This window comes from Bufo bufo, chromosome 1 (genome assembly GCF_905171765.1).
Source record: "Bufo bufo chromosome 1, aBufBuf1.1, whole genome shotgun sequence".
In the NCBI taxonomy this organism is placed as follows: domain Eukaryota; kingdom Metazoa; phylum Chordata; class Amphibia; order Anura; family Bufonidae; genus Bufo; species Bufo bufo.
Genome location: NC_053389.1, coordinates 320,533,526 through 320,556,680, shown reverse-complemented (window position 1 = coordinate 320,556,680; position 23,155 = coordinate 320,533,526). Strand labels below are relative to the sequence as shown.

Genomic DNA, 23,155 nt, shown 5'->3' with positions numbered 1-23,155 from the left:
GTGCTTCATATGTCCTAGGTGATGTAACACTGGGAGAGTCACTTATAGAGAAGGTGTCCTTGTGGGTGGTAGATTAAATTACAGCATACAATGTCAATCAGCTGCTTCTAAGGCCACCAGGATATTGTCATGCATTCAGGGCCGGCACTATAAGGCAGACCAAGTGGCTGGCTTAGGGCGCAGAGACGCCTAGCCAAGGAAGGGAGGGGGGGGGGGGGACAGAAAAATTAAACCGGCCACAGCTGTTCTCCTCTGTGTGGTCCTGGTATCTTCTCTCTGGGCTCCCGACAAGTTTGAGGACCTTTCCCACTCAGCCAATCAGTGGCCGCAGCTGTGTCACGCCAGTGATTTCCCATTGAGCCAATCACTGGCCTGACGCATGACACAGCTGCGGCCACTGATTGGCTGAGTGGGAAAGGTCTCAAACTTGTCGGGAGCCCAGGGAGAAGATACCAGGACCACACAGAGGAGAAGGGGAGCTGCTGCAGATGGGACCAAGGCCAGGTGAGCATAATGTTTTTTACACAACATTAATAGAGGAGGGGGATAAATGTCACATTTCTCCCCCTCAATGTCACATCACCCCCTCCTTTTTACATCACCCCTTTGTCAAATTTCTTCCATCCCCCTACCCCCCAGTTCTGGGCACCAGTCCATAGAAAGGACGCACTACAGCTGGAAAAAGTACAGATGAGAGCAACTAAAATAAGGGGCATGGAGGGTCTTAGTTATGAAGAAAGATTAAAAGAATTGAATTTATTTTGCTTCGAGAAGATATGTCTAAGGAGGGGGGGGGGGGGGGGTACATGATTAACCTATACAAATATAGAAATGGGCCATACAAATATATGGAGAAAAGGGGCACTGCCTCTGACTGAAGAAAAAGTTCAGTCTCCGGAAGCCTCAAAGCTTCTTTACTGTAAGAACTGTGAATCTGTGGAATAGACTTTCTCAGGACGTGGTCACAGCAGGAACAGTGGACAGTTTTAAAAAGGGTTTAGATAAATTCTTAAGTAAATGACATTGCTTATAAAAATGTGTAGAAAATCAGAGGCACTTCCTTCTGGGATTCGCATCCCCACCTATCCCTTGGTTGAACTTTATGGATTTCAATCTTTTTTCAAGCGTATTAACTACGGAACTATTCTGCTTTAACAGAACCTGCGACAGAGGCTTGGACAGCTGTGAACCAACACAATATTTGATATATTCCACTTCATCATTTTTCCCACAAGTGTGATTCAGCATGTGCTGTAGATGAATCATGTAGACCACACTTATTTCTTACAGCCACTATGGAAACACTATATAGTCAGAACTCTATGGTTACATTTTGATTGGGAAACATTTCTATTATCACTTGCTCAGCTCTTTCCTACTGTAAAAGATAATTTCTTGGTTCATACAGAAACAAGTTATCTAAGTGAAGGATCAAAAATGACAACCGTAGTATGCCAATGCCTTTATTTGGAGAGTCAAGCGTTTGGCAACAGCTCTGTCCCTACAGGACACACGCCCAGATAAGGTTACATGTATCAGGTAGTCAAGAGACCACCTATATATCTGAATGAGTGTAACGAAATCTGAGGTGAATAGACAGACAGATAGATAGATCTCATATTTTCCTAAACTTACATTATTAATAGCTAATTGTATAGCAGTGGCTAATTGATCTATTAAGCAAATGCAAATGGTGCCTCTCGATGCCAGCGCGTCTGAAGACTAGGTGAGAAACTCCACATTATCAGAGGAAGCCCCCCATTTAGCACAGGCCTGCTAAGTGCAAACCATTTGGACATCCTAATGAAGACCTGGGAGGGGAATACTTAAAATGCACAGCCACCCTAGATATGTTGGCTGCTAGACCAGTGGGTGGTCTAACCCATTCAGTAGATGAATGAAATAATATCAGAAGCCATAACTCCGACCTCATGGCACCCACAGCCTCAGAACCCTAATAATTGTGTTTAGCCTGACATGGGCTTCGGGCAGAGTCTATGCGTACCATACTGGACAGGAGGCATTTCTCGGTATTCAGGATCTAGCCTTCTGGAATTCATAACTCGATCACATTTGGTGCCTGTATGAGCGGGACGAAGCGACTCAGATTATGGGATCATACCTGTACCCGCAGTCCCTGTCATACAGCGAGGAATCGCCGTAATTCATATTGCCACCTCAGTCAGTCTACTGGGAAGGTGGGGCAGAAACCTGAATAATATCAGACGTCCCAGAAGGCTGGACCTAAAGGAGGGAGGTTCCCTCACAGCCCACCCCTCGGCTGAGGGGGGGATAAAAATGGGTGTTTGGGAACAGGTAATTGTCAGCCATTTTGGGGATCCACATCGTTTGGAGTGACTGCCCATATCTTTAGCTGTCCCCACAGCCGGAATATAACTGCTGCATCTCAGTAAGCCAATATTCTGTATTTTACCCCTTTTAGTTTATCTGTTTTACTGCATTGTAATTGTATGTATATTTTTATCTTTTATCTGACACTTTTTGTATTGCACTGCACTATTGTGTATTAAATTTAAACATTAATAAGTCCCTTCCTTGTGGTCTTATAGAACTTGCTCTTTTGGAGGGAATAACGTTACCAGTAGTGTTTCAGAGGATTTTAGGTCCCATATAGATAACCTGTGTTAAATTTGGGTTGAGAGAATATCTGAGTATAGGCCCCTATTGCCTTATAGTAAAGGTGGTGGCAGCTATTGTGATAGAAAATATTTGGGTGTTAGAATCTAGGGGAGTAAGTTAGCATAATTTCATCATCTAGAATAGGTGTGTGGGAATTTCTGTGGTAACTTGATGAGCTCACTAGTATAATTCACCCCAGTGACGCGACCAGAGAGAGGGGATCGTGACAGATTAGTGGCAAGTGGTGGGATAGTGTTCTTGTTTTTACACTGTTATAGACGTTAAGTGGTTTAATAAATTAACCCTTACACTTAAGGGCTGGAGTATCCTTGGGAAGGATACGACAGTTCACAAGGAAGAACTCAGTGCATACTAATTGTCAGTTAACATATACACTCACCTAAAGAATTATTAGGAGCACCATACTAATACGGTGTTGGACCCCCTTTTGCCTTCAGAACTGCCTTACAGGGGTTGTCCCATCTTGCTTTTTCAATCTTACCAGCAGTAGATGTCCTGTTAACTTCCTGGTTTGGCTCAGGCAGTTGAGTGAAGGCCGGCCACGCCTCCTCATGACTCACCCTGAGAGTTCAGTCATTGCGTGCTCGTTCATGTGGATGAGTCATCCTTCTGGCAGCCTGCAGAGTATGTAATGCCCATCCCCCTGCTTGGGGGGGGCGGGCGGCATCTGTGAATGGCACTTATGGGGTGGGGGCATCTGTGGATGGCACTTATGGGGTGGGGGGGCATCTGTGGATTGCCGCCTGGACTCCTTCTGGGCACCAGAGAGCACGGAGTCCTCGGTTGCTATGACGCCGTGCGCTCCCTCCTGCTGCCGGAAAACAGTAATACACTGCTATGATCTAAGAGTGTATCACTGTATTCCGGCGGCAGGAGGGAGCGCACGGCGTCATAGCAACCGAGGACGCCGTGTGCTCCGGCGCCCAGAAGGAGTCGGCCCGGGACTAATAGGGGAGCATATCAATCCCTAAACTCTGCCACTGTGGTCTTCCAGGGCCCTCCTTCCTCCTCTAGCATCTGCAGGACAGCAGCGTGGCAGGCAGACCGTTTCTCTCCCCGGCACTATCTCAAGCATGCAGGGTCAGACACGGCTGCTTTACAAGTGATCTCTTTGGGCATGCGTGCGCGTTCTCGAGCGGCCGGCTGGGGAGAAGGTAGGACATTGTGCGCAGGCGCGGCACATACAGGCCCCGCAAGTATGTGGCCGTAACCAGAGGATACAGGTAGACAACACAGGTGCAGATGAAGGGATTTTTCAGGAGAACGATGCAAGTTAGGAAATAGAAGTTATTTAGAAGATTATTCAAGGACACTTGGGGAAACTGATTAACAGCAATTAATGAAATGGGAATACCCATTTAATTCTACGTGGCATTGATTCAACAAGGTGCTGATAGCATTCTTTAGAAATGTTGGCCCATATTGATAGGATAGCATCTTGCAGTTGATGGAGATTTGAGGGATGCACATCCAGGGCACGAAGCTCCCGTTCCACCACATCCCAAAGATGCTCTATTGGGTTGAGATCTGGTGACTGTGGGGGCTATTTTAGTACAGTGAACTCATTGTCATGTTCAAGAAACCAATTTGAAATGATTCGAGCTTTGTGACATGGTGCATTATCCTGCTGGAAGTAGCCATCAGAGGATGGATACATGTTCTCATTCTGTTTACGCCAAATTCGGACTCTATCATTTGAATGTCTCAACAGAAATCGAGACTCATCAGACCAGGCAACATTTTTCCAGTCTTCAACAGTCCAATTTTGGTGAGCTTGTGCAAATTGTAGCCTCTTTTTCCTATTTGTAGTGGAGATAAGTGGTACCCGGTGGGGTCTTCTGCTGTTGTAGCCCATCCGCCTCAAGGTTGTGCGTGTTGTGGCTTCACAAATGCTTTGCTGCATACCTCGGCTGTAACGAGTGGTTATTTCAGTCAACGTTGCTCTTCTATCATCTTGAATCAGTCGGCCCATTCTCCTCTGACCTCTAGCATCCACAAGGCATTTTTTCCCACAGGACTGCCGCATACTGGATGTTTTTCCCTTTTCACACCATTCTTTGTAAACCCTAGAAATGGTTGTGCGTGAAAATCCCAGTAACTGAGCAGATTGTGAAATACTCAGACTGGCCCGTCTGGCACAGACAACCATGCCACGCTCAAAATTGCTTAAATCACCTTTTTTTCCCATTCTGACATTCAGTTTGGAGTTCAGGAGATTGTCTTGACCAGGACCACCCCCCTAAATGCATTGAAGCAACTGCCATGTGATTGGTTGACTAGATAATTGCATTAATGAGAAATAGAACAGGTGTTCCTAATAATTCTTTAGGTGAGTGTATATGTGCAGAACAGACCCCCCCCCCCCCCCCCCCCCTCTCTTGTTTTCTTTCCTGTCTTTTATTTAAGAAAACCGCTGCTAGGATGGCAGGTGTGTATAGGAACAGGACCAAAGCTGAACTGCTGGTCTTCTGTGCAGAGACGGCTGGACACAACAAACCAGACCAAAGTGGAGCTGATGCAAACATTGATGGCGTTTGATACACAGTCCCATCGTTCTATGGAACCAGAGCAGGGACCTTCAGCCTCTGAGGAACAGACAGAAGATCCTATCCAGGAACTGGCCGGGCAGGACAGAACCAGTGCTCAAAGCGGTATGGAATCTTCTCTTCCTCTAATTCTCCAGTAGATTGGTGCCTGTGATCCTAATCTGAGGGCGCAGCTATGGATGCAAGAGTGCCAAGCAGAGCGAGAAGCTGCAGAACGCCAAGCAGAGCGGGAGTACCAGCTAAGGTTGACCAAAATGCGGCTACAAAGCGCTTCATCGTCACCCCAGGGTGAGTCCACGGACACTGTATCCCTTAAACCTCATCTAGATCGCTTCCCTGTCATGGAGAAAGACAGTGATCTGGATGTTTTCCTCAAAAGTTTTGTAAAGGTCTGCAGGCAATTCCAGCTACCCCCTGCCGAATGGGCTAAGTATTTTACTCCAGGACTAAGAGGCAAAGCACTGGAGGTGTTTGCAGCATTGCCCGCGACTATGGATCAAGATTATGAGGCTATTAAAAAGGCCTTAATCCAACGGTTTAACCTTACCCCAGATGTATACCGAAAACAGTTTAGGACTTTGCAGCGCACAGGTACTGACAGCTACTCAGACCTGGCTGTAGGAACCATTTCAGACAGTGGACCCAGGGATGGGGTGTTACTACTCTGGAAGACCTGGAGGATCTGATGGTCCTGGACCAGTTCCTCCACACCTGTTCTATGGAAGTGAGACAGTTTATTCTGGAACGGGAGCCCAGGACTCTGGATAAAGCAGCCCAGTTTGCAGATGTATATGCTGCCAGTTGAGTGCCAGAGGCACGGAAGTCTGCTGTGCCAGGTTGGAAGGGGGGAAAACCCCTGTTAACACCTTTACCCCTACTCGCAGATCTCCAGGAGTTACCCCTGCCCAAGTCCCCAGGCCTGCTGTGGATAACCGCAGGTGTTATGTGTGCAACCAAGTCGAGCATATCAGCACTGCTTGCACAGAAGAGAGGAAAACCACCCATTTGCCCAAGCCATCTATTTCATCCCCAGCATCTTGTTTGTGGGTGGGAAACAGAGGACATCTTGTGACAATTTACAAGCGGTCACTGTGGGCAACACAGTCACTATGGGACTGAGGGACACTGGTTTCGAGATGACCCTCGTGCACCCAGAGCTTGTCGACTCAGAAGACCTCATCCCCGGAAGAACTCTAACCATTGCTGGAGTTGGAGGTCTAACCCCTGCATTACTCATGGCCCGAATTTACCTGGATTGGGGGTCAGGAAGAGGAATGATGGAAGTGACAGATAAGATTACCACTAATGTGTTACTAGGAACTGATCTGGGACGTTTAGTCTCCAGGTATATTCCCTCAGACATTGAGGAGGACGCCGGCGAGCGTGCAGCCCCATGTGAGTTGGCACCAGTCGCATATGGCGATATTGAGACCGTGCCCACTATGAAATGTGATAACTGTGTTTACCAATGTGTTAGAATTGCATAATGATACTGTGTCTAGTGATAACCTGAACGTAGTAACCAATGCATTAGGTGAAGTTTGCATAACTAACAATAATGTAGAAGGTGATATATGTTCATCAAAAGATAATGGCTTGTGTAGCAGTTTAGTGGCAGGAAATGCCATAAAGATGCATGAAGTTCCTGTCACATCCACCCTCTTGCACCGAGAGGGGGAGAAGGATGTGTCCATTTCTTCTGTAACCCGCAGTCAGAGTGCCCAGGAGGCCAACTCAGGTCTGGGTTCTGGGCCCCCTACTGTCTGGGCTATAGAAGAAACGGAGCGAGCTGGCAGTCCACAGCCAGGGGCTAGGATTAGTCAGAATGTGGTGTTATCCACCAGCACAGACGCAGACCGTCGCTTGTTTCACACTGCCCTACACACTAATGACAGTCTGCAGAAGCTGCAGGAGATGGCTGGTCGGACCCCTGAGGGGGAAGACAAAGAAATCATAACCTGGGACCAAGAGAGGCTGTATAGGCAAAGTATTCCCACTGGCCCCCAGCAGCATATCTTTAAAGACAGGCAACTAGTGGTACCTCGGCAGTTCCGGGAGCAACTCCTACGGATTACCCACGAGATACCCCTAGCTGGGTACCTAGGGATAAGTAAAACGAAATGCCGTTTAAGGGTCCATTCACACGTCCGTGTGTGTTTTGCGGATCCACAAAACACTGACATCGGCGATGTGCGTTCCGCATTTTGCGGACCGCACATCGTCGCCACGTAATAGAAAATGCCTATTCTTGTCCGCAATTGCAATTTTTTTCGGGATCGGAATTGCGGACCCGGAAGTGCGAATCCGCAATTCCGTATCCGGGCAGCACATCGTGCTGCCCCATAGAATTGAATAGGTCCACAATTCCGTTCCGCAGAATGGACCCTAAAACATAACTTTTACTTGCCTGGTTTGGGGAATGATGTGGCAGATTACTGCCGTTCCTGTATTGTGTGCCAAAGGATGGGGAAGGCAGGACCTGTGCATCGTGCCCCCCTCATCCCTTTGCCCATCATTGAGGAGCCTTTCCAGAGGATTGCTGTGGATATTGTGGGGCCCTTGGCCATACCCAGCAGCTTAGGAAAACGCTTCATCTTGACGGTCGTGGATTATGCCACACGTTACCCAGAGGCCGTCGCATTATCGTCTGTCAGGGCTGACAAAGTGGCAGATGCACTTCTCACCATCTTTTCCCGTGTAGGATTCCCCAGAGAGATGCTCATGGATCAGGGGACCCAGTTTATGTCCAATCTTTTGCAGAACCTCTGTAAGAAAATACAGGTGCAACAACTGGTAGCCAGTCTATCATCCGCAGACAAACTGTCTCTGTGAGCGATTTAACGGGACCCTCAAAATGCTTGTGGATACTGTTGAGGGAAGTTTGGATTTAAATATATATGTATATATGCCCTTACATATATGCATGTATATTGGCCCTTTTGCATGGGCCGGTCCATATATATATATATATATATATATTGATCAGCCTGGTTCGTTTATGACGGAGTGGGTGATGTTATGTTGTAGCAGCTGGGGGGAGGCTTACAGCTTGTGCAGGAAGTCCTTTGTTTCAGCTCTAGCATTCCGTCACACGACCCCACGATGATGTCATCACCCTCCTGTTGAAGAAGGAGGAGGGGGGCTGCTTTTGTGCTATAAAGCCCCCAGCAGCCCAGACATGCTGGCTCTTGGATTCCTGGACTGCAATGACAAACATGGGAGCTGCACCCTGAAGAGAGGCCACATGGCCCTGAAAAATGGCTGAGTACCAACCATCCCCTAACCCCTGGCTGCTGACTTCATGTCTGAGCATTAATCCTTGATGAGCCTGTACCCTGGAAGCAGCCCAGTCACCCCCTGTATAACCCTTGGTTACCCTTATCCTCTCCTGCCCTGAGTCCCCCTATAATCCTAATATCCCCTGTGTTCCCCCAGGATTGTAGATCCCTCATATCCCCTCATATTGTTAGACTTGTATAATTGTATTGTGTAATAAAAATTCCTTATTGTTCATAATACAGTGTATGGTGTTTTTACTAGTCGCCGCCGTAGTGTAGTGATAGTAAGTCGCACGTAGTGTAGTTCAGTGTAGTGTATATGCAATCAGAGGTAATCAGTAGTGTTTTATGTTTATTTAGGTATAAATGGGCGGAGTCATCAATAGACGGCTCCTCCCATTTATGAATATTAATTATCGATATTTGCATAAATATTGGTGATTAATATTCCCCCCCTAACAGATACCCATGGGCGAGACTGGGAGCGTTATCTACCGCACCTGCTATTTGCCTACAGAGAGGTACCACAGGTCTCAACGGGTTTCTCACCCTTTGAGCTCCTGTATGGGGAGGATGATACGGGGGCCCCTAGATCTCCTGAAGGAATCATGGGAGGGAGAATTGGTTTCACCCAAAGTCTCTGTAATCGACTATGTCCTAAAATTCAGGGAAAGAATGCAGGAACTGACTGGTATTGTACATGAGAACATGGTTCAGGCACAGGCGCATCAAAAGAGGTGGTACGATAGAAATGCCAGGGAGAGGGTGTACGAGGTGGGTCAGAAGATATGGATACTGGTCCCTATGACCCAGAACAAACTCCAGGCGGCATGGGAAGGCCCATACCCCACTCATGAAAGCTTAAAATGATGTGGACTATGTAGTCACGATCGATCATGTTTGCAAGAAACACAAAGTCTTTCATGTGAATATGATCAAGGCGCATCTTGACAGGGATACATCCGTCCTGCAATTTACCAGAGGAGGGGAAGTAACACCCTGCCTGATGTAGTGGCTGCAGCACAGGCGGTAGGTTCCCTTGAGGATGCTGTAATTAGCTCACAGCTGTCAGAGTTTCAGAAATCCCAGCTGTGGGAGGTACTTAACCCCTTTCTCAACACTTCTACAGGGAGACCTGGAAGGACTCCCCTGGCCACTCACCACGTGGACACTGGGGATCATCTGCCAATTAGACAAACAGCCTATCGAGTCTCCATAGGAGGTGAGAGCGGACATGAAGGAGGACGTAGAGGAAATGTTAGGGCTGAGCATGGCTTGTGATATTGATTGCTAAATCAATGATCCCATGCCATGTCTTGAAGGGGGAGGTGTAACGAAATCTTAGGTGAATAGACAGATAGACCTAATATTCTACTAAACTTACATTATCAATAGCTAATTGTATAGCAGTAGCTAATTGATCTATTAACCACCTCAGCCCCCATAGCTTAAACACCCTGAAAGACCAGGCCACTTTTTACACTTCTGACCTACACTACTTTCACCGATTATTGCTCGGTCATGCAACTTACCACCCAAATGAATTTTACCTCCTTTTCTTCTCACTAATAGAGCTTTCATTTGGTGGTATTTCATTGCTGCTGACATTTTTAATTTTTTTGTTATTAATCGAAATTTAACGATTTTTTTGAAAAAAAATGACATTTTTCACTTTCAGTTGTAAAATTTTGCAAAAAAAACGACATCGCATGGCGAGTTCATAGAATTTTTTTTTTTTTGGCACAAGTTAGCGGAAATTGATTTATTTATTTTTTTTCTCACAAAGTCTCCCTTTCCGCTAACTTGGGACAAAAATTTCAATCTTTCATGGACTCAATATGCCCCTCACGGAATACCTGGGGGTGTCTTCTTTCCGAAATGGGGTCACATGTGGGGTATTTATACTGCCCTGGCATTCTAGGGGCCCTAAAGCGTGAGAAGAAGTCTGGAATATAAATGTCTAAAAAATTTTACGCATTTGGATTCCGTGAGGGGTATGGTGAGTTCATGTGAGATTTTATTTTTTGACACAAGTTAGTGGAATATGAGACTTTGTAAGAAAAAAAATAATAATTTCCGCTAACTTGGGCCAAAAAAATGTCTGAATGGAGCCTGACAGGGGGGTGATCAGGGAGTCTATATGGGGTGATCACCCCCCTGTCATTGATCACCCCCCTATAAGGCTCCATTCAGATGTCCGTATGTGTTTTGCGGATCCATGTATCAGTGGATCCGTAAAAATCATACGGACATCTGAATGCAGCCTGACAGGGGGGTGATCAGGGAGTCTATATGGGGTGATCACCTCAGTCATTGATCACTCCTCTGTAAGGCTCCATTCAGACGTCCGTATGTGTTTTGCGGATCCGATCCATCTATCAGCGGATCCGTAAAATTCATATGGACGTCTGAATGCAGCCTTACAGGGGGGTGATCAGAGAGTCTATATGGGGTGAATAAGTGACGGTGGGAGGGGGGGGGTGTAGTGGTGGTTGGTGCTACTTTACTGAGCTACCTGTGTCCTCTGGTGGTCGATCCAAACAAAGGGGACCACCAGAGGACCAGGTAGCAGGTATATTAGACGCAGTTATCATAACAGCGTCTAATATACCTGTTAGGGGTTAAAAAAAAAAAAAACACATCTCCAGCCTGCCAGCGAACGATCGCCGCTGGCAGGCTGGAGATCCACTCTTACCTTCCGTGCCTGTGTGCGCGCATTCACAGGAAATCTCGCGAGATGACGCACGGATGCGTCCAGGAGGAATGAATCAACCACCTTCCGGACGCATCCGTGCGTTAGGGAGGTGGTTAAGCAAATGGTGCCTCTCGATGCCAGCGCGTCTGAAGACTAGGTGAGAAACTCCACATTATCAGAGGAAGCCCCCCATTTAGCACAGGCCTGCTAATTGAAAACCATTTGGACATCCTAATGAAGACCTGGGAGGGGGATACTTAAAATGCACAGCCACCCTAGACATGTTGGCTGCTAGACCAGTGGGTGGTCTAACCCATTCAGTAGATGAATGAAATAATATCATAAGCCATAACTCCGACCTCATGGCACCCACACCCTCAGAACCCTAATAATTGTGTTTAGCCTGACATGGGCTTCGGGCAGAGTCTGTGCGCCATACTGGACAGGAGGCATTTCTCGGTATTCAGGATCTAGCCTTCATAACTCAATCACATTTTGTGCCAGTATGACCGGGACAAAGCGACTCAGATTATGGGACAATACCTGTACCCACAGTCCCTGTCATACAGCGAGGAATTGCCGCGATTCATATTGCCACCTGTCAGTCTACTGGAAAGGTGGGGCAGAAACCTGAATATCAGACGTGCCAGAAGGCCAGACCTAAAGGAGGGAGGTTCCCTCACCGCCCACCCCTCGGCTGAGAGGGGATAAAAATGGGTGTTTGGGAACAGGTAATTGTCAACCATTTTGGGGATCCACATCGTTTGGAGTGACTGCCCATATCTTCAGCTGTCCCCACAGCCAGACTAACTGCCGCGTCTCAGTAAGCCAATATTCTGTATTTTACCTTTTTATTTTATCTGTTTTACTGCATTGTAAGTATATTTTTTATCTGACACTTTTTGTATTGCACTGCACTATTGTGTATTAAGTGTAAACATTAATAAGTCCCTTCCTTGGTCTTATAGAACTTGCTCTTTTGGAGGGAATAATGTTACCAGTAATGTTTCAGAGGATTTTAGGTCCCATATAGATAACCTGTGTTAAATTTGGGTTGAGAGAATATCTGAGTATAGGCCCCTATTGCCTTATAGTAAAGGTGGTGGCAGCTATTGTGATAGAAAATATTTGGGTGTTAGAATCTAGGGGAGTAAGTTAGCATAATTCCATCATCTAGAATAGGTGGGTGGGAATTTCTGTGGTAACTTGATGAGCTCACTAGTATAATTCACCCCAGTGACGCGACCAGAGAGGGGATCGTGACAATGAGCATTTGGCCAGCCATGTAGTGTGACACCAATCTTAGACTAAAGCCATCAGTACCATGTCAGTGTATACAGAATGCATCAAGATATTAGAATATATGTTCTAAAAGCTGCAGTCTAAGGGCTCATGTACAAACTTACTGTTCCCAAAAACAGTCATTTCAATGGGGTGGATCCGTGCTTTGTAAACCGCCCTATGCACGAGACCTAACAATTGCATGCGCATTGCCTACATTTTTGCATCAAGGGCTCCAGAAGAGGTACATTAGTCAAAAAAAAAAATATTGCAGTGTGGACTTCTGCATTCATGAAATCCTGTTTAGCAGATTTAGTTGGAAAACCTTTCCCAGATGAAATCCATCTTGTGGATTGCCTTTAACATACAAGCATTGGACACAATATAAAATAAATTAAAAACCTTTATTAAACAAAGTGCAATGAAATAAAATGTTTTAACACTGAAGCATTGGAGGCATGTCCACTGTGATCTCCTCCAAAGTGGCAAGGAAAGATGGCAGACTGTCAGCATCTGGAACAGAAGCACATTTAATGTAGGTTTCCACGTAGTACATCTGACCTGTAGGCCAGACACACGAGTTGGGCCTCTTCCATACAGAGGTTGTCCTGCCATGCCCATGCTGTGGACTGCAATTCACGGGCACCGACTGAGCCAGCTGCATGTGGACCCATTCATTTTGGTGGGGTCCGTGATCTTTTTGTGAAATGTACGGAAGTTCTATCTTTTTACAAAACAGAAGCACGGAACCACTCAGTGCTTCTGTTCTGCACCTCTGAATTTATGGACCCATTCAAGTGAATCGGTCCGCATCAGTGAAGCGGAAGGCACACAGCCAGTGCACCGTGTATTGCAGGCCTGCAATATGGCCGTGTGAAAGAGGACTTAAAAGCAATAAACTCAACATGCGTCAGCGAGAGGTCCTGTCCTTGCCCCTGACAGAACTGCACAGCATTCTGATTTATAATGCTGTGTAACCCTTAGGGCCGTTTCACACAAGCAAGTCCGTTGTGGGAATCATGCTCTAATGTGCCTCTGGCCTATCTCCTCCTACAGCATCACTGACCTAAAGCTTGTCAGTATGATTTTGAAGTAGTAATGTCAAGCAGAGGCATAGCATTGTAAATCATAATGCCATGTGCTCCTGAGGATCAATGAAGGATCATTCACACAGCACAATTCCTGCAATGGACTCTTGTGAAAGTTTTGAAATCTGACAGGTGTAATTCAGTAGACTTTATAACTTTAGGGGTTACACAGAATCATGAATTATAATCCTGTGCAATCCTGTCAGAGGCTAGAATAGGACCTCACTGACAATGAAAGTTTACATTCAACTCACATGTCTCTTGCCTTGGAGTACTTTAATATTAACTCTGATAACTACTGCAGCACAGGGGATTTTGATACTTGCAGTTAGGGGTCATGCACACAACAGTATGGCTTTTTCAGTGTTTTGCGGTCCGTTTTTCCGTATACAGTAATTACATATAAAAAATTGGGGCTAGCATCACATTTTCAATAGATGGTTCATCAATAATGGAATGGATACGGAATACATATGGATGCATTTCCGTATGTGTTCCGTTTTTTACAGACCCATTTACTTGAATGGAGCCAAGCACAGTGATTTGCAGGCAAGAATAGGACATGTTTTATCTTTTCACGGTACGGAAATACTGAAATAGAATGCACAAGGATACACCAGTTTTTTTGCTGAACCATTGAAATGAATGGTTCAGTATATGTACCGCATACTGAACTCAAAAAACAGCCAGTATACCGAACGCAAAATACTGTTGTGCACATGAGCCCTTAAGCTGTGCTGCAGGCAGTCAATGGTAGAGTGTGGAGTCTTCACAAGGCCCCAGGCTCTAATTGATCAGAGCCACACCATCACCACAGAGCCCTGATCAGAGGGCAGAGCCCCTGGCTGGTTCCTACCGATCATGGCATCTGAGGACCTGATCAGAGCCACCTCTGATCCCAGCAAGCACTAGTAGGCAGCTGCAGTATTGAATAGCAGGCACATGTCAGAAGTGGTCTCAGCTCTGAATGGTATTAAAGGGTTTCTATCACTTCGTATGACATAATTAGCTCTCAGACACTAGCGATCCGCTATTGTCTGCTCTGGCCAACCATCCTAATATAACAGCTTTTGGGGCAGCCGTTTTGCTAAAAAAACTAACTTTTATAGATATGCTAATGAGCCTCTAGGTGCTATGTGGGCGTCATTAGCACCTAGAGGCCCCGTCTACCTTCATACACAGCCACCGCCCAGCGCGTCCCTCCAGCCCGCCCATCTCCTGCTGAATGCGATCCTCCGTGTGACGCAACGGACGAATTCTCGCGCATGCGCCGTGCGCGGCTGTATTCGGCGCATGCGCAGTGAATGTCTGACCGCTTCCCTGCTCAGACATCTCCACTGCGCCTGCGCCGATGACGTCATAGTGCTCCAAGGAACAGGCGCAGTGGAGATGTCTGAGCAGGGAAGCGGTCAGACATTCACTGCGCATGCGCCGAATACAGCCGCGCACAGCGCATGCGTGAGAATTCGTCCGTTGCGTCACACGGAGGATCGCATTCAGCAGGAGATGGGCGGGCTGGAGGGACGCGCTGGGCGGTGGCTGTGTATGAAGGTAGACGGAGCCTCTAGGTGCTAATGACGCCCACATAGCACCTAGAGGCTCATTAGCATATTTATAAAAGTTAGTTTTTTTAGCAAAACGGCTGCCCCAAAAGCTGTTATATTAGGATGGTTGGCCAGAGCAGACAATAGCGGATCACTAGTGTCTGAGAGCTAATTATGTCATACGAAGTGATAGAAACCCTTTAAATACAGATACTGGTTCACACAGCAACAGTGTATGAAGCCAGCCATAGCAAAACAATTGAAGTCTAGACATACTGTGAAGCCTTTAAAATCCCCTTATTTGTGGAAATGTGTGCAAAGATCTGAACACGGCAGCACTCCAGTGAGACAGAGCGACACTTTCAGAAGCCTTTGTGCAATCCCATTATTCTGGTGGTTGTAGGCTTCTAAAAGGTTATTGGGATTAGTCAAAATAACCTGGACACCCCATGGGTCGGTATGACTGCAATGCAACTAACCTGAATCCCAGCTAAAAGCAGGCATCTCCATTAGGGCTGGTTCTAGACTTATTAGCGAGTCAAACGTCTTAGCATCATTCACCAGAAGATCAACACCAGTAAGGGAAAGATGACTCAGTTTGTGTTCTTCTGGGACATCAAAGGTTTCAAAGTCTACAAAACAAAGTAAAGTTACTCTACACAGCATAGGTTCCTCCTATTATATTAGGCAACAGCATGAAAAGCAGTTGGCTGCACCAGGAAAGTCAATAAACCTGTGAACACAATAGCTGAAGCACACCAGCCAGCCATTTTCAGAACTACCAAGTGAAATTTATGCCATAAATGTCCCAGATGGGGATAACCCTTTATACTGGAGTGTGGAAGAAAGGGTGCCTGAAAACACCTCAACCTCCAGGGATTCAAACCTGGGACCCATGTGTTACAGTGCAAGACACTGAGCCACCCGGCTTAAATACAGAAACCTAGCTGCGGTCTTCTGTCTGATATTGCAGCATAGCTCCATGGCGCTAACAGGTAGGACACTATTAGTGAGAGAAGTACCTGCAGGATTGTAGGGAACAAAGGTTTCGATTTCAGGGTAGCACTGCAGGCCAGGCTTAAGAGGCGCTTCTGAAACCTAGTGGAGAAAACCTAAAGTTAGGACCTGTCATGGTCATTTTTTTTTTTTAACTGGTACATTAGTAAGCAGTCTGCCTGCTGAAGCTATTGCCTTTTCAGATAGCCCCCTCCGTTGGACATCCATGAGCTGTGTTCTGGTGCCCAACATGTTAATTAGTACCATTGGTTCAGGGAGAAGACTGCACCTCTCCCTCCCCCCCCCTTCCGCGACTGTCCAATTGCAGAGCAGCCCACTCTACGGCCAGGGAGAAGGTGAGCCACGATGAGACTTGGTAATCCTCATAAGGGGAATTAAAGGGTTTGTCAACTGGAAATTGGGTATTAAGCTGGCTGACAGCCATGTGCTAATGTCAGCTGAACATAACTATTAGTGCCATCTCACTGCCTGCCGCCGTTAATATACCAGATAGCCTTGAGGAGCAGGGAAGGGGGGGGGGGGGGGGGGATTGCACCTGCTCATAGAGGCTCTGTTTGCCCACCTTTTTACGCCCTTCTCTTGAAGGACAGGGCCAGGGCAGCGCTGCTCTCCTCCTGCTGGCAGTGTCTGCAGTGTAAGGCTACTTTCACACTAGCGTTCGGGGCTCCGCTTGTGAGCTCCGTTTGAAGGCTCTCACAAGCGGCCCCGAACAGATCCGTCCAGCCCTAATGCATTCTGAGTGGATGCGGATCCGCTCAGAATGCATCAGTCTGGCACCGTTTGTCCTCCGCTCAGCAGGCGGACCCCTGAACGCAGCTTGCAGCGTTCGGGTGTCCGCCTGGCCGTGCGGAGGCAAACGGATCCGTCCAGACTTACAATGTAAGTCAATGGGGACGGATCCGTTTGAAGTTGACACAATATGGCTCAATTTTCAAACGGATCCGTCCCCCATTGACTTTCAATGTAAAGTCAAAACGGATGCGTTTGCATTATCATGAACAAAAAAAAATAATTTTTTTTTTTTTTTTGTTCATGGTAATGCAAACGGATCCGTTCTGAACGGATCTAAGCGTTTGCATTATAGGTGCGGATCCGTCTGTGCAGATACCAGACGGATCCGCACCCAACGCAGGTGTGAAAGTAGCCTAAGTCTTACACCGTTCAGTAGTCGGCAGTAAGGAAGCCAGCAGCCGCTGAGCGTCCTTCCCTCACTGTGCCGAATACTGATTGGCACAAGATTTACACTGCAGACACGGCTGGCGAGAGGAGAGCAGCGTTGCCCTGTCAAGAGAAGGGCGTGACAAGGTGGGCAAATGGAGCCTATAGGTGCAGGGGCAATGCCCCCCCACTCAGAGGCTAATTAGCATATTATACAAGTTCATTTTTCTCAAAGACGACGGCAGGCAATGAGATGGCACTAATATAGTTATGTTCAGCTGACATTAGCACGTCGCTAATGTTTTCCAGCTTCATACCCATTTTTCAGGTGACAGAAACCCTTTAACATTACTAATTTTAAGAAGGTCCAGTTACTCAGCCCAATCTCCCCAATCACATGCCGTTTAAGTCTACTAGAGGCCATAGTATCTGGAGTCAGAGCCCCAGTCACTTCAGTGAATGAAGCAGGACTATGGCAAGCGATGCTACGCCATTTTGTCAGGTAAAAACTGCAGACTGAATTATAGTGAATGGGATCCCTTAGGCGCTGTCCTTCATATGACTGTTCCCCCACTGTTCTGGAGAATAGGAACAGTCAGATGTGACTGCAGCTGTATGGCTACTACACCATTAAGCTCCATCTCGAGCTCCTGGGGCCCCTTCTGTACACGAGACGTTTACCTTTCTAGCAGCTGGTCCAGGATTCTTCACTTTAAGGTCTCCTTTCAGACACTGCGCCGTCTTCTGGGTTGTCACCTGCTTGTTCACAATCCCCAGAGCTTTTCTTGATGCCTTTTCTCCTGATGCAGAACCAAATACTTTGCCCTGGTGGCTTCTGACAACCCGCTTTCCTTTAGAAAGATGGACAAGTCAGTATCATAGTACATCTCCATTTCACATCCAAATAGCAGACTTTTGCCCTCCATATCCCATCAGGTCAGTGAGGCAGACCCACATGTCCAGTATAGCCCACCTTCAGCAGTACTGCAGCCTTCATGAGCTAGAAGAATGGGGCTCAGTGTCAAACATAGCAAGCCCCTCAGAAGTGTTAGGGATGGGGCAAGGCCATGAGAAGACTGTTTGTCCATCAGCAAGTACTGCAGCCTGCCCCACATCATCTACAGCAGATAGTGTAGTTACAGTGGAGCTTAGAGTCAGATAAGGAGATAGAACCACATAAGTGTCCCCCTAGCACTACAGACTAGAAAGTCACAAGGATCCCAGTAGGCAAGTCCTTCAGAGAACTACTTACCTGCACCTTTTACACGCTCCTTAGACAGCAGTGTAGAAGCAACATTGTTCTCTTGGTCAATGAAGATCATGGTTGCCATTTTAGACCAAATCTAAAGACAAAATTTAAAGTATGAGGCCCGCTCCAGCATGCGACACCACCCAATACCCCAGAACGGGTACTAGAAGGGTGCTGGCGCACAGTGCAGCTCAGACATGGTTTATTGGAGCTGGCTGAAATTCATTTAATCATTCCCACTATACAGAACACAAGGGGTTAATGAGCCACATTGTAAAAATAAATAAATAAATAAAGAAACTGCCTGGTACCTGCATGTCAGAACAGCACTGTTTCCCGGGGGTTAGGGTACTTTCACACTAGCATCAGAAGACTCCGGCAGGCAGTTCTGTCTGCACATGGATTGCCAGATCCGTATGACAAATGCATTGAGGATCCATCTCTCCGGTGTCATCCGGAAAAACTGATCCGGTATTTTTGATCCGTCAAAACAGTAATTTCCTGAACACTTGGGACCGGATCCGGCATTAATACATTTCAATAGAATTTAATGCCAGATCCAGCAAGTATTGCAGAACTTCACCCGGAGAAGATATCGCAGCATTCTCTGGCCAAATACCATAAGGGTCCATTCACACATCCGTAGTGTATTGCGAATCCGCAAATTGCAGATCCACAATACACCCGGCCAGCACCCCCATAGAACTGCCTATTCTTGCAGACATGTCCTAGTTTTTTCCAGAGCTGCAGACGGAAGATTGGGGGGGGGGGGGAGAGACACGCTCCGGAAATGCAGATAGCACACCGTGCTGTCCGCATCCATTCCTGCCCCATAGAGAATGGATAGGTCTGCAGAATTGTGGAACGGGTGCGGACACATTAAGGGTCCATTCACACGTCTAAGACTGACCTGATGCAGCCTGAACGGATTGCTCTCCATTCAGAATGCATGGGGATAAAACTGATCAGTTATTTTCCCCAGTACTGAGCCACGAAGACAGAACTCAATACCAGAAAACTAAGTAGCTTTACATATGTGCAGATTTCAGTATTCACTGACACTTCACAGATGAAACATTCATGGATGTGTCACTAACAAGCCATCACACTGCCATTATGAGCCCCGGCAGTATACTAGAGCTCTCTGGATCCAGTAATACTGGCATATAGACAGTGTGGGGCAGCAGCTATCCCAGTAACACCCAGCATACTATGCACCGCAAGTCATCGAGAACAGGCTCAACCGCCATAGCAGTCAGATTCCAGGACTCAGGCAAAGGTGGGATCTGATTGGTCACTAGGGACAACCAAGACAGTTCTCCTTTGCACCAGATTCTCCCCCCATTATCTTCAGTTTATGGACCCTTCCAGACAAATCACACCTATCCAGGCAAGGTAATGGGCATCTGAGGGGTGCAGCAGCCAGGAACATGCTACAGGCACACTAGTGCTCAGTGGGGGTCTGGGACCCCAGAAGCAGCACAATAGAACATGCCTTAAAATGGAGTTTCCGACTTTATATTTAACTGCACCAGTGCCCAGGGTAACTGGCACCACTGCAGACAGTGCCCAGGGTAACTGGCACCACTGCAGACAGTGGCTGCAGCGGCTGACATGATGCCAGTGTTCACATGTGAGGACTGAAGCGCAGTGAAGATAGTAGTGGACCGAGGGAGCAGGTAAGTGCACCCCCATAACTGTCCCAGTCGGTGAGGAGGTTAAACAGAAAGAAGATGCAGAGAAATGAGGGACCACTGAGGAGCTCCCCTTTCCACCTCCGGGAAAGCTCCGTCCCTGAATATCAGACAGGCAGAAGCACACGGAGCTCCGCCACAACACCGGAAGAAGTCAGCCGGTCACAGCCTGCAGTGAATGGGTGACATACTGAGAGTTGTAGTTTCCCGGAGCCCCACAGTACCCGCTTACCACACACACAGCCAGATCAGCCACACTGAACGCTACCGCTGTTTCCCGGCACCAGCTTTTAAATAAAAACACCGCGTCCTCATTGGTTGGTCTCCCTCGCTGCTGTAAGCTGATTGGATAACTAGTTCAGCCACAGACGGACTGTTCTGATTGGATAGAGAAAAGTGACGTCATCCCTGATACTTATAATGCAGGGATCAGCAACCTTCGGCACTCCAGCTGCTGTGAAACTACAACTCCCAGCATGCAAACATGGTCGGCTGCTCTGACAACTCACATAGAAGTTAATAGAGCATTCTGGGAGTTGTAGTTTCAGAACATCTGGAGTGCCGGAGGTTGCTGATCCCTGTTATAATGTATACATACAAGTGTAATGAGCGTGCACGTGAGGGGCTGCGGTATCGGCGCGATTTTCTGTATGCGTGCGGTTATAATTTTTACTATTTCCACTTTCTGTATATGCTCCACAAGTATGAGAAACACCTTAGGCTATGTTATATGTAACAAGGGTTGCCACCTCTGGCAACAAAAAAATACCGGCCAAGGGATAAAAGGGAGGCGTGGCTTAACGAAGAGCAAGCACTGGCCCATGGGGCCCCTCCCTTAGGGTCCATTCACACGTCCGCAAATGGCTCCGCATGTGTTCCGCAATATCGGGAACGGGTGCGGACCCATTCATTCTCAATGGGGCAGGAATGTGCTCTCTGCATCCGCATTTCCGCAGTGCAATTGCAGACAAGAATAGGCAGTTCTATGGGGGTGCCGGCCGGGTGTATTGTGGATCCGCAATACACCACGGACGTGTGAATGGACCGGTTTTCCAAGTGTCCTCTGGATAGGTCATCAGTATCTAATGGGTGGGGGTCCTATCAGCTGTTTTAGAAGGCATTGGTGCTCCTGTGAGCCCCGCGGCCTTCTCCATGCTCACCAAGCATAGTGCTGTACAGGGGCGGATTGGCCATAGACCCTACAGGGATATTTCCCGGGGGGCCGATGCCCCCAGGGGGCTGCTGAGACCCCCCTCTCTGCCACTGGCCAGGTACATAATGAGCTCTCAACAGTAATTAAGGCCTCTTTCACACTAGCGTTTTTTTTTTTTCCGTTTTGCGGGCCGTTTTTTGCATTCCGTATACAATCCGTATATGGAACTGTGGCAAAACCAACCTCGCCACTGGGTTTTGGAGAGGCCTGTTTACCAGCCTCTTGCCTCAGGATTATGGCCCATACTAACTTTAAAGGAGAAGACAGACACAGCTTAAATCTGTCTTTGGAATTGTATTTTGTTATGTGAGGGTACCCAGATAGCCCATTTTATTGTATTTGTGTATTCTGAGTGCCATTCACCTAATGATATGCACTCAGACTTGAGCTATCTGGGGCTATGTTAAATGTCTGTGTTTGCTGTGGGGGTGTGACATTGTGTGTTTGGGTGGTGATTTCTCTCCTGTTGTCTCCACATGTGTATTGGCGATTTCCCTTTGTCCTGAGAGATAATTGAATTGCTCCTCGGGTGTCTCCAGGGCAGAGAGGAGGAAACTATGATGCATTGTGGGATGTGTTGTGTCTGTGTATCCTGAGTGCTACGTGTCTGTCCTGTGTCACAGTCTTCCTTCTGGTCCCCTAGGGGCGTGTCCACCAGATGGGGACCTGCATAAATACAGGCGGGTAGCCCTCAATAAAGAGTTCCTGTTTTATACCTTCATGAAGTCTTGGCTCATGTTTGGGGGATGGAATAACTACACTCTTGGGGATTGCTATATCACAATACTCCCCTGAGTATAAGCTCTTGTAAGAGCTTGCTCCTGGTTCCTGTCTCTGGATTTAGGAGAGGTTCACCCACTGGAGCCTTGTCGTAGGTCCAGGGTGGGTAGGAGACGGCGAGACCTCCACCAAGCTTCGGCGGTTCGTGGGGTCTGCAGTGCTGACGGTGTCAAGTGGAGTGCTTGGAGTCCTCTGGAAGCACTAGGAGCACCTATCGACGGAGGTACCCGGTCGGGGTGCTAGGCGTTCCGTTACATTGGTGGCAAGCAGTGGGATGGCGTCCTAGTGCGAGGAGAAGCAGCTCAGAGACACTGGTAACGTGTGGAGTTACAAATTGAGGGCAACGCTAGCACTCGTGCAGCGCCCCTGGGAGCAGAGGTATCCAGCGATTTGGAGCAGACAAGTATGGAAGGCTCTGAAGATGACTGGCTGGCCGAGGTGAGGCAGCGAGTGGCCCAGTACGGAGATAATGTGTCCATGGATATATATACCAGTCCATCTGGAACCAGGTCACAGCCAAGCAACACGCAAGGATGGAACGAGAATTCCGACTGGCGAAAGAGAGAGAAATTGCCCAGCGGAAGGAGTGTTACAGCAGCCGAGCAGAGGCTGCATCCGAGGAGGTTAGCAGTCTCCCCCTGAGGCGGCCAGAGGAACCCGAAGTAGGGGTCCTCATAGACTGGTCCTGTGAGGAACCACAACAGGCAGGTGGAGACGGGACCGAGGTCTCTCCACCGGGATGCTTGGCAGCTGGCCCAGACCCTCAACAGCAGCGGGAGTTGCCAGGTGTGGACGCAGGTGGTCCTTACTTGCAAATGTTGAGGGACCTCACAGACTGGTCCTGGGAGGACCCACAGAGGGCAGGTGGAGATGGTACCGAGGTCTCTCTACCAGTCCTACAGGGATGCTGGACGGTCGGTCCAGATCCCCAGCCATCTCCGCAGGGATACC

The 23,155-nt window shown here is 47.7% G+C and overlaps 1 protein-coding gene and 1 pseudogene across 1 annotated transcript; one reads left to right on the top strand and one right to left on the bottom strand.

The window, feature by feature from the left end:
- The first annotated feature begins 5,407 nt into the window (after positions 1-5,407).
- LOC121009482 lies at positions 5,408-6,694 on the top strand (annotated as a pseudogene).
- Positions 6,695-12,847: 6,153 nt separating this feature from the next.
- PTTG1 (PTTG1 regulator of sister chromatid separation, securin) lies at positions 12,848-20,510 on the bottom strand. Its single transcript, XM_040415663.1, has 6 exons — positions 20,449-20,510; positions 18,521-18,612; positions 17,950-18,119; positions 16,116-16,191; positions 15,573-15,725; positions 12,848-12,974 (listed from the first exon to the last, which is right to left on the bottom strand). Exons 2-6 carry the CDS (start codon positions 18,597-18,599, stop codon positions 12,898-12,900), a joined length of 555 nt encoding a protein of 184 aa, XP_040271597.1. The 5' UTR covers positions 18,600-18,612; positions 20,449-20,510; the 3' UTR covers positions 12,848-12,897.
- Positions 20,511-23,155: the final 2,645 nt, after the last annotated feature.

Bases quoted from the DNA above. Each gene is read 5' to 3' on its own strand.
- PTTG1 (XM_040415663.1), bottom strand. From the start codon at position 18,599: ATGGCAACCATGATCTTCATTGACCAAGAGAACAATGTTGCTTCTACA. The intron at 16,192-17,949 runs GTAAACGTCTCG...TTTCTCCACTAG, and splicing joins CTGGACCAGCTGCTAGAAAG to GTTTCAGAAGCGCCTCTTAA. The intron at 12,975-15,572 runs GTTAGTTGCATT...CTTCTGTTCCAG, and splicing joins TGCTTTTAGCTGGGATTCAG to ATGCTGACAGTCTGCCATCT.